The sequence below is a fragment of the Grosmannia clavigera genome (genome assembly GCF_000143105.1).
Source record: "Grosmannia clavigera kw1407 unplaced genomic scaffold GCSC_156, whole genome shotgun sequence".
In the NCBI taxonomy this organism is placed as follows: domain Eukaryota; kingdom Fungi; phylum Ascomycota; class Sordariomycetes; order Ophiostomatales; family Ophiostomataceae; genus Leptographium; species Leptographium clavigerum.
Genome location: NW_014040784.1, coordinates 951577 through 962381, shown reverse-complemented (window position 1 = coordinate 962381; position 10805 = coordinate 951577). Strand labels below are relative to the sequence as shown.

At 37.6% G+C, this 10805-nt stretch overlaps 2 protein-coding genes across 2 annotated transcripts; both read right to left on the bottom strand.

Moving 5' to 3' along the window:
* Window positions 1-8875: 8875 nt before the first annotated feature.
* CMQ_2240 (uncharacterized protein) lies at window positions 8876-9458 on the bottom strand (the record flags this gene model as incomplete). The annotated part of the gene is made up of 2 exons (XM_014316198.1): window positions 8876-9095; window positions 9304-9458. The coding sequence occupies 2 exons, from the start codon at window positions 9456-9458 to the stop codon at window positions 8876-8878; spliced, it is 375 nt and encodes a 124-aa protein (XP_014171673.1).
* A 171-nt stretch (window positions 9459-9629) lies between these two features.
* Window positions 9630-10114, bottom strand: CMQ_2445 (uncharacterized protein; the record flags this gene model as incomplete). Its single annotated transcript, XM_014316403.1, has 4 exons — window positions 9630-9752; window positions 9813-9876; window positions 9964-10062; window positions 10107-10114. The coding sequence occupies 4 exons, from the start codon at window positions 10112-10114 to the stop codon at window positions 9630-9632; spliced, it is 294 nt and encodes a 97-aa protein (XP_014171878.1).
* Between the last annotated feature and the right edge of the window lie 691 nt (window positions 10115-10805).

The following is a 10805-nucleotide window of genomic DNA, read 5'->3' as shown; positions in this document are numbered from 1 at the left end:
TTGCTAGGCTGCCGTTATTATAAACCTAGATTCTTATGCTAACTTAAACATAGTTAACCTAAAGGTTATTTAACGGCTTAGTTTAAAGCTGCTTTAGTAGCACTTAAACTTAAACCTAGACTTTATTAATAAGAAAGCACTACAGGCCTATAGCTTATATAAGCTAACTATTATACTAATAAAGGATAAGGTCTTTTACGCGTTAACATAAGTCTTTATAGCCGTTTGCTAAGTAGGCGCTAACTATAAAGACATTATCCTAAGTTATAAGGGACTAAGGTTTCTAGGCGTTATTATTAATACTATTTAATAAGCCACTACCTTTGCTATTATAGTTTTTAAAACCTTTAAGAAAATAAGCTAACGCTTATATAATAGTAAGGAGTTGTTTGCTATCTACTTAATATAATTAGATTTAAGTCTTTATAAACTAGACGTCCTTACTATAAACAATAATCTAGCTTTACTAAACCTTAGCTAGTAACTACCGTTTTATATATAACTGTTTGCTAAAATGTTTAATACTAATAAGGTAAAGGAACTGCCTTTATTAGCGGACGCAGAGCACTTAATTAAGCTAGAAAACGGCGTAAAAGTGCTATATAGCCCTTTATACCCGCTATCTCTTACCTAGCAAGAGGAGCTTTACTGCTTTATTAATAAGTTGTTAGCAAATAGGCAGATTGCTTATAGCAATAGTCTAGCTAGAGCCTTAGTGATTTTCGTCCTAAAAAAGGACGGTACTTTATATATATACATTAACTACTAGGGTTTAAATTAAGTAACTAAGAAGGACTACTACCCTCTTTTATTAATTAGTAAGCTGTTAAATTGCTTAGACGGCATAAAGGTGTTCTTTAAAGTAAATATAAAGAAAGCGTACTATAGAATTTAAGTTAAGGCCTTTAATTAGTAGAAGATTGCTTTTTAAACAAAATACAAGCTTTTTAAGTTTTGTATTATACCCTTTAGACTAACTAACGCGCCGGCTACATTTTAAGCATATATCTACCGTGCATTAGTAGGGCTAGTAAGCATAGTCTATAAGGTATACCTAGATAACATCTTAATCTACTCCTAGACTAAGGAGAAGTATAAGAAGCACCTTTAATTAGTTTTTAAGCAGCTAAAGGCTACGTAGCTATATGCAAATCTTAAGAAGTATAAATTCTTTAAAAAGGAAATTAATTTCTTAAGGTTTATCGTTACTATAAAGGGGCTAGCTATAAACCTTAAGCTAGTTAAAGCTATTGCTAAATAAAAGGCCTTTAAATGCGTACAAGACGTATAATCCTTCTTAGGGTTTGCAAACTTTTATAGACGCTTTATTTCCTACTACTCTTATATTGTATAGGCCTTAATAGAATTAACAAAGACAAGCTTTAGCCTGCTATATAAGCGTAAAGCCGTCGCTATACAACCGTTTATATTAACTAAAGAGGTAAAGGTTGCTTTTAAATTACTAAAGATAGCATTTATAATAGTAATAATTCTTTGCTACTATAATAACATAAAGCCTACGCGGGTAGAAACGGATGCGTTAAGCTACGCTATCTCTAGCATTATCTCTTAGCTTATAGACGGTAAGTAGCAACCGGTTACTTACTACTTACGCAAGCTAACAGCTTGCAAGATGTAGTAAGGAGTAGGATAGTAGGAGCTTCTAGCTATTATTAAGAGCTTAGAGCACTAGCGTTACTATTTAGAAGGTTTAAAGGACCTATTTATAGTCCTAACTAACTACTAAGCGCTAAAAGGCGTTGTTAAGGCATTAGTAAAAGATCTCTAGAACTAAATTGCTTAATAAGTATTCTGCCTCTTAGTGTTTAACTTTAAGATTAAGCACTGCCTAGGGGTTACTAACCTAGCAGATAGTCTATCCCGCTAACTAGACTATATAAAAGGTAACAATATATATAATAACATGCTCCCCTTGCTTCTTAGTAAACTATAGATTGCAGACTAGTTGTTAAGGCTCTCTATACTAAGAGCTTTATTATTATTAGTATAAGAGGCGCGGGTTGCTACTAGCTAAGAATAGCCGTTATAACCCTAGTACTCCTTTAAACTATATAATACTATTTGCAACGCTTAAGGCTAAGACTAATTACTAAACAACCTATTTATAAAGGCTAGATAAAGCTAAGGGAATAATACTTATTATCTATAAGAAAAGAACACCTTGTTTTATAAGGATTGCATTGTTATCTTATTAGCGGATAAGCTATAGGCAAGGCTAATTAGTCTATACTATAACTCCTTTATAGCAGGCTATATAGAAGTTTATAAGACTATAGAACTCCTTACTAGGAAGTACTACTAGCTAAATATAGCTACTAACGTTTACACGTTTATTGCTAACTATTTATTATGCATAAGCAACAAAGTTTTATAGTATAAGCTGTATAGATACCTTTAGTCCCTACCTATGCCTATTTAGCTATTCTAGCATATTAGTATAGATTTTATAACTAGTCTTAGGTTAAGCCTAAGCTTAGTCGGCCGTTTATATAATACTATCTTAGTAGTAGTCGATTGCTATATAAAGCATAGCATGTTTATCCTTACCTAAAAGATAGTTACGGCTGCTAAGGTCGCCTAACTTATCTATAACTATATAAAGACTAAGTTTAGTATCTTAGAAGTAATTGTTAGTAATAGGGATAGCCTATTTACTAGCTAATTTTAGTAGAAACTAATGCAACTTTAAGAGGTCTAGCTAATAATGTCGATAGCGTACTACCTATAGATAGACGGTAGCACTAAGATCCTAAACTAGACTTTAAAGCGCTTCTTACAAACGTTTTATAGTTGTTTATAACACTAGTAGACGCAAGTGTTAAGTATAGCGGAGTTTGCGTATAATAACGCCTGCTACACTATAATAAGGACCTTCTTAATCTATGCGTTGTACGCATACTACCTTTATTTTATAGACAACTTCCTCTTTACTAAGGCTATAGTAAAGAGCGTATAAGAGCGTGTTAGTTGGCTATAGGCCGTCTAGCAAAAGCTAGAAGTGTTGTAAGAAAAAGTAATTCGTTAATAGAAGAAGAGCTATAATAAGCGACGCTTATATAAAGACTTTATTAAAGGCAAATTTGTAAGTTTGTCGACAAAGCACTTAAACCTAGCTAGCTTAAAGAAGCTAAACCTAACCTTCCTACACGTTTGCATTATAAAGAGGCTAGGCTTAGTTATATATTAAGTCGCTTTGCTATTATAGTACGCACGCTAATATAACATGTTTTACGTCTCTTGCCTTAAGCTATAAACTGCTATAGTAAAAGATAAGGAAGAGCTTTTATTCTTAAAAATAGTAGAAGACTAAGAGGAGTATAAGGTTAAAGACATTATTACTTACCTTAGTAAAAGGTTGTAGACCTAGTTCCTAGTAAAATAAAAAGGCTAGCCGGCTAAGTATAATACCTAGAAACTAGAAAGGCACTTAGCGTACGCTAGCTGCAAGTTGCAGTCTTACTAAAAGACTATAAAGCGCACTTATAAGAAATAGAAAGACTATAAGGCAATAGCTAGCTGTATACAAGCTAATCGTTAGTTAACTACTCTTACTATTTCTATATAATTACGTACTATAAACTACTTATTCTAGCTTTAAAGGCGCTCCCTAAAGCTATAAACCTAAAACACACTATTAGTAGGCTATTACTTAGCTACTAGCTACTTATTACTATCCTTTTCTATAGACGTCCTCTCTACCTTTTTATCCCTCTTCTTAATACTATCTTTTTTATTCCTCTCTTTACTACTAAGCAAGCCTTTACTAGCTAGCATATAGCTACTACTAGCCGCTAACTAGCCGCCTGCTAGCGCACTTCTACTAAATGCTACTTTACTACTACTACTAGCTACTATAACTACCTTACTACCGCTAGCTACAGCACTAGGAATAGTCTTAGCGCTATGCTAGCGCTTAGCTAAGGTTAGCAACTTAGCGTAAGACTATTACTTGCTAGGCGCCGCCGGAGGCAGCGGCTAAGGAAAGACTACTACTTAGTTAATCTAGGCTAGCTTAACTAGGGCTGCTATAGTCTGCGGGATCTGCTTAGGCGGCCCCTCTACTCTTATAATATAGTAAAGCGTGCTGCTATGGCTAGCTTAGATAGCCGCAGCGCGCTAGGCCGGGCTAAGCATAATAGAATAAAGATTAGCCTAAGTAATAAGTTAGTAATAACTTAACAATAAGGATTAAGGGACTTGCTATTACTTTAAAGGTAGTAGCAACTTAGGTCTACGCTTATAACGGTATGCCTACGTTTAAGGACGTTAGCAGTAAGAGCTAGGCTACCTCTACTAACCGCTACGCAAGCGTTAAGGTAAGCTCTGGCTTTTACTAGTACTAGTAGAGGACACTAAGGCGCAATGCAGCCTATTATGCTATCTTAAAACGTTCGCGCTAGAAGCGCTAGTTAGTTGCTAGAGGCTTTAACTTGTCTTCTTATAAGGCGCGGCTAAGTTCCTTAGTTACCGCTATTAAGGTTATTAACCTTTAAGCGATTACGCAGTAATCGCCTAGCGCTACAACAATATAGTTAACTATTATCTGCTAAAGTAGTAACTTGTTTATACTAGCTAGAAATTCTTAAATGTATTAGGCTAAGCCTTTAATCTCTTTAAAGAGCTGTTAGTTAGTAATTAGCTACTAGCGCATACAAGTTAACGTACTTACTAGCAAGCACAACGTATTATTAGCTACATAACTAACGCAGCGCGCTAGGTTCTTTAGCATAGCTATATATAAGAATTCGTAGTAAACGTCTAGATAAGCCTTAAGGACGTAGTTTAGACATAGAGCCTACCTACTATAGGGTTAGCTATCGCTTAGCGGACGCTATGCTAGCAAAGACCTACGCTCTTAAAAGACAGTGCGTATGCCTAAGAAGAGCGTTTTATAAGGTTTGCATTTATAAAAAAGTCTATTAAGACTTAAAAGCAGCTTTAGTTAAACATTATTTATAAGCAATTATTAGCTAGCTACTATATAAAGTTGCAAACTATTATATTAACTTACTATATAAGTAAGATTAAAGAAAAAAGGGCTAAAAAGGTAAGAGTAGTCTTATAAGTATAGACAAATTTGTCTTAAATTATAGAATACACTTGCTCTTTTATACCTTAAAGTAATAAAGAAGCTGCGTTATTAGACGTTTAAATACATCTTAAAAACTTGCTTAACCTTACTTTAATAGTAAGGTAAAAACGTTTAAAATTAAATAAAGAGACGTCTTAGTAGCAGACCGCCTTTACTATCTAGTAAGCAATAGTTCTATAATTAGCAAGCAATAAACGGCCGCTATTACCTTTATCCTACCCTGCTAGTAGTCGGAAGTTATAAGCCCTACGCCGCCGTTTTTAGTTAGCGTACACTACACCCCTATACACCTAGTGTCTAAGGCTAGCCCTCTTACAACACCTATTAGCAGCAACCTAAGCGTTCCCTAACTAGGATCCAAGCTACACGCCTCCTAAGAAGCTCTAACAAACAAGACAACCCGTGCATTAAGCAGGATCCAGCGTTTACTGCCGCTATAGACTAAGCAGTACGTGTGCGCTTCCACGTTACCCAAATGCAGTCGCACAAGCAAGCGGTCCGCGACCGCTCAGCGACAGCCAATAACCTAGAGCGCTTAACTCTTTTTCCTAACTCTACAAGGGGAGGTTTTTTAACGAGCAAGTGGCTGCCGCGTGTGCACCTCTAGGCTGACAGGGGCGTTACCTAGGGAGGGGGGGATAGTGTAAGGGTATTCTATACACGCGTCCCTACGCACCGGTTCGGCAACTAGTCGCTTACTAAGCGACAGACTTAACGAACTATCTTAACACGTTGCACGGAACTAGCACAGCCACTTAGCTATGCCACGCCCTACTAGGTTTGCGCTACACCGCATCTTCTAGTTACGTATATATTAGCTGGCAGGCCTTCGCCTACTAGTCTCTTATAGTTTGTTAAGTTGAAGTCTTAATACAATAGTACAAACCGGTTAAGCCTTTGTGACCACGCATTGCACACTACCCCCTTACAAAAATATTATTACTTACCTTAGTAAAAGGTTATAAACTTAGTTTCTAGTAAAATAAAAAAAGCTAGCTAGCTAAGTATAATACTTAAGAACTAGAAAAGTATTTAGCGTATACTAGCTATAAGTTATAGTCTTACTAAAAGACTATAAAATATACTTATAAAAAAGAAAAAGACTATAAAGTAATAGCTAGCTATATATAAGCTAATTATTAATTAACTACTTTTACTATTTTTATATAATTATACACTATAAACTATTTATTCTAGCTTTAAAGGCATTCTTTAAAGCTATAAACTTAAAATATACTATTAGTAAGCTATTACTTAGCTACTAGCTACTTATTACTATTCTTCTTTATAAACGTTTTCTTTACTCTTTTATCTTTCTTTTTAATACTATCTTTTTTATTTTCTTTCTTACTACTAAGCAAGCTTTTACTAGCTAGTATATAGCTACTACTAGTTACTAACTAGGTGCTTACTAGCGTACTCTTATTAAATACTACTATACTACTACTACTAGCTATAGTACTAAGAATAGTTTTAGCGCTATGCTAGCGCTTAGCTAAAGTTAGTAACTTAGTATAAGACTATTACTTACTAAGCGCTATTAAAGGTAGCGGCTAAAGAAAGACTACTACTTAGTTAGTTTAAGCTAGCTTAACTAAGGCTGCTATAGTCTATAAAATTTACTTAAGTAGCCTCTTTACTCTTATAGTATAGTAAAGCATACTATTATAGCTAGCTTAAATAGCTATAGCGCGCTAGGCTAGGCTAAGTATAATAGAATAAAGATTTGCTTAAGTAATAAATTAGTAATAACTTAATAATAAGAATTAAAAAACTTACTATTACTTTAAAAGTAGTAGCAACTTAAGTCTACGCTTATAATAGTATACCTATGTCTAGGAACGTTAGTAGTAAAAGCTAGGCTACCTTTGCTAGTACTAGTAAAAGATATTAAGGCGTAATATAGCCTATTATACTATCTTAAAACATTTATACTAAAAGCGCTAGTTAGTTACTAAAGGCTTTAACTTATTTGTTTATAAGGCATGGTTAAGTTTCTTAGTTACTACTATTAAAGCTATTAACTTTTAGGTAATTACTATATAATTACTTAGCGTTACAATAATATTATTAACTATTATTTATTAAAGTAGCAACTTATTTATACTAGATAAAAACTCCTAAATATATTAAGCTAAGCCTTTAATTTTATTAAAGAACTATTAGTTAGCAATTAGCTACTAGCGTATATAAGTTAACGTACTTACTAGTAAGTATAATATATTATTAGCTATATAGCTAATATAGCGCGCTAGGTTCTTTAATAAAGCTATATTATTAAACGTTTAAATGCGTCTTAAAAACTTACTTAACCTTACTTTAATAATAAAGTAAGAAACGTTTAAAATTAAATAAAAAGACGTCTTAATAGTAGACTACCTTTACTATCTAGTTAGCAATAGTTCTATAATTAATAAGCAATAAATAGCTGCTAATGCCTTTATCTTACCTTGCTAGTAATTAAAAGTCTTAAGCTTTACGCTACTATTTTTAGTTAGCATATACTATAGCCTTATATACCTAGTATTTAAGGCTAGCTTTCTTACAACACCTATTAGTAGCAACCTAAGCGTTCCTTAACTAGGATTTAAGCCGCACGCCTCTTAAAAAGCTCTTACGCATAAGATAACCCTTATATTAAGTAGGATCTAGCGTTTACTACCGCTATAAACTAAGTAGTACGTATACGCTTTTATATACTTAAATATAGTTACACAAGCAAGCGGTCTGCAACCGCTTAGCAACCGCTAATAACTTAAAGCACTTAACTCTTTTTCCTAACTCTATATAAAAAGGTTTTTTAATAAGCAAGTGGCTGCCGCGTATGCACCTCTAGGCTAACAAGGTTGTTACTTAGGGAGGGAGGGGATAATAGTATAAGGGTATTCTACACACGCGTCCCTACGCACCGGTTCGGCAACCCGTCGCTTACTAAGCGGCAGACTTAGCGAATTATCTTAACACGTTGCACAGGACCGGCACAGCCACTTAGCTATGCTATGCCCTACTAAGGTTGCGCTACACTGCATTTTCTAGTCACGTATAAATTAGCTAGCAGGCCGTCGCCTACTAGTCTACTATAGTTCGTTAAGTTAAAGTTTTAATACACAAGTACAAACACGTTTAAAGCCTTTAAAATTACACATTGCACACTAACCCTTATACGGATCTAGCTAGATACAAAGACTGTCCTATAAAGGCGCTTTTTAAAAGGTGTAACGCTTAGATCCTAGTTAAAAAAATACTAAATTTGCTGCTAATAAAGGTGTTATAAGAAGGCTAGCCTTAGATAATAGTTGTATAAGGGTGTAGTATACGCTAACTAAAAATAGTAGTATAAAGTTAAGGTTTTAACTAATAGTAAAAGTAAAATAAAAGTAGTAATAGCTATTTATTACTTACTAATTATAAGACTATTATTAACTAACCAATAAAGGTAGTCTACTACTAAGACGTCTCTTTTATAAATTTTAAATATTTCTTACTTTACTATTAAATAAAGTTAATAAGTTTTTAAGACTTATGCACGTGTTATGGTAGTTCGTTAAGTTAGGAGCTTAGTAAGCAGTGGGTCGCCGAACCGGTGCATAGGGTGTGTGTGGGAAATACCCTTTAAGTGCCGTTGGCCGGCAAGATAGACGGTTGTAAATGGAAAAAGGTAGGCCTAGATATATCTTACTAAAGCTTGCGTAAAGACTATAACAGTATTGCGTTCTGGCCGGTTTTAGCTGCGCTCGTAAAGGAAGACGTCGGATTATTCGATTAGCAAGACGCAACGCCAGTGCCGGGTAATATATAGCACTGTGCCGAGGCGCTCGTTGACGGTTTCAGCTCGCCGGCCGAAACGGTGTATAGCGGACGGATAAAGAGCTCGGCTGTAGCCTTAACGGTTAGCGTCTTGCCAACACTAGAATTGCTGCTTGACAGACTGACGAGCCCCTTGCTCTTGCCGGCGACGACTTCTGCTATGGCGCCGTCAATACTGTAACGAGATAGAACGATAGGTGGCAACTCTTTTCGTCTTGTATGAGGTGGTTGAAGGCGTAGTGGTGCTAGGTGACTTCGGCTATGGCAGAGACGGCGAAGACAGTCCTATTGTTTCTAGGCGGCAAAGGAGAAGCTGAGGGCACGGTAGTTGCAGAAGATAAGCCGTCGTCGGTGAGAAGCATGGTGAAGAGGGTGGAAGGCACCTAGGGTAGGAGCATGAACGTGCCGTTAAGGCTCTGGGAGCAGCAGGTGCTGAGTCGAATATGATGCGGCCAGAGGTGAAAAAGCGCTCCTCGACGGGCTGCGAAAGTTTTGGGGAGGGCTGGCAGCCTGTGACGATATGGTACTCGCGGTACATGGGCTGATTTATAAGGCTGACAAAGATGTGTCTGGATAGGGGAAACACGGCTGGGTTGACGATTTTTTTTGGTGCCGTCAAATTCGGGGATGCAGACGTTCAACTTGGTTCAGCAGAAGTCAACGCCGTCGTGCGAGATCGTATTGCTGGTGACAATGAAGAAGTCGCCTCTTAAAGTCTCGTGGTATTTGCGCCCGCTGAATTGCAGCGCCTGTGGCTCATGAAGACCTCGTCCCAGGTCTGGATGAGGGCTTGAAGGAGGCCACACTTGATGATGCCGTGTGCGAGCAGTGACTAGAACTCAAGGAGCGTGCCGCCGAATTCTTCCCCCACAAATTATCGGGCCGTTCTAACAATTTCAATAAAGTCCTTGTCGGGCGTGGCCTTGACCTCTTGGATCCTGGAGCCGCTGGCCGAGCTGTTCGTAGGCGTGGAAAAGCGAGTTGCTGTCTAAATTTCTGGTTAGTTATGAGCTCTACCATCTGCCTGTCCTGCACTCGCTCACTCTCTGTGGGCTTTGGTCAGCCAGATGTCCTCGATGCCACCAAACATCCCCAGCAGTACTTCGGCCAGCTTCAGTGACTTGATGTCCACCTCAGTGGCTCTGACCACGTGTTTAATTATGAGAATCCACGGGATTAAGCTGACTTCCCCATTGTGCTCTGTATAAGACGCGTGATTCACACAACCTGAGTGTACTATGAAAAGCTGCAATGCAACCGAAGGATCGGTCTGATAGGGGAAATGACAAATAGCACAGAGTACATCTGGTCTCGGCCGGTCGTTTTGCTCTGGACGCAAGGTATTTTGATGATATGCATAGCATCGTTGGACATGTAAACGCTGATTATACCTCCCTGGCAGAGCAGTGCTTCCGCCGATAATCCATCCTGATGAACAAGACTGGAGAGCTGTCAAGCGCCTGGGCCGAAAGCCGTGGCGGATGAAGAAATACGAACAGCTCTTTATGTCGTCGACGGACATACAGCAGCTTCTGAAGCAAGCGTACCTGGTCGTAATCCGGTCTCGGTGCGAGTTTAGACGCAGTGAAAAGCGTTCGGGCCTGTGCTGGCAGCAGCCTTGATATATTCGTTCGCCATGTCCAAGCTCGATGAGGTTCTATTTGTATTGCCAAGCCGGTTTCAATTGTGAGAGAGCACATCCGCCAAAGAGAGTATGGGGACGCGGTAACAGAGCAATGCAAGACCGGCCTGGTCCTTGCACAGATTTGGCCGACCAGAAGGAGGAGCGTGAAAGCTAGCATATGTTTGACGAGGCGGTCTCTAGGGGTATTGCGGACTAAGCAGTGCATCGAAAGCAGGAAAATGAGAGGTGTGCCACTGGACC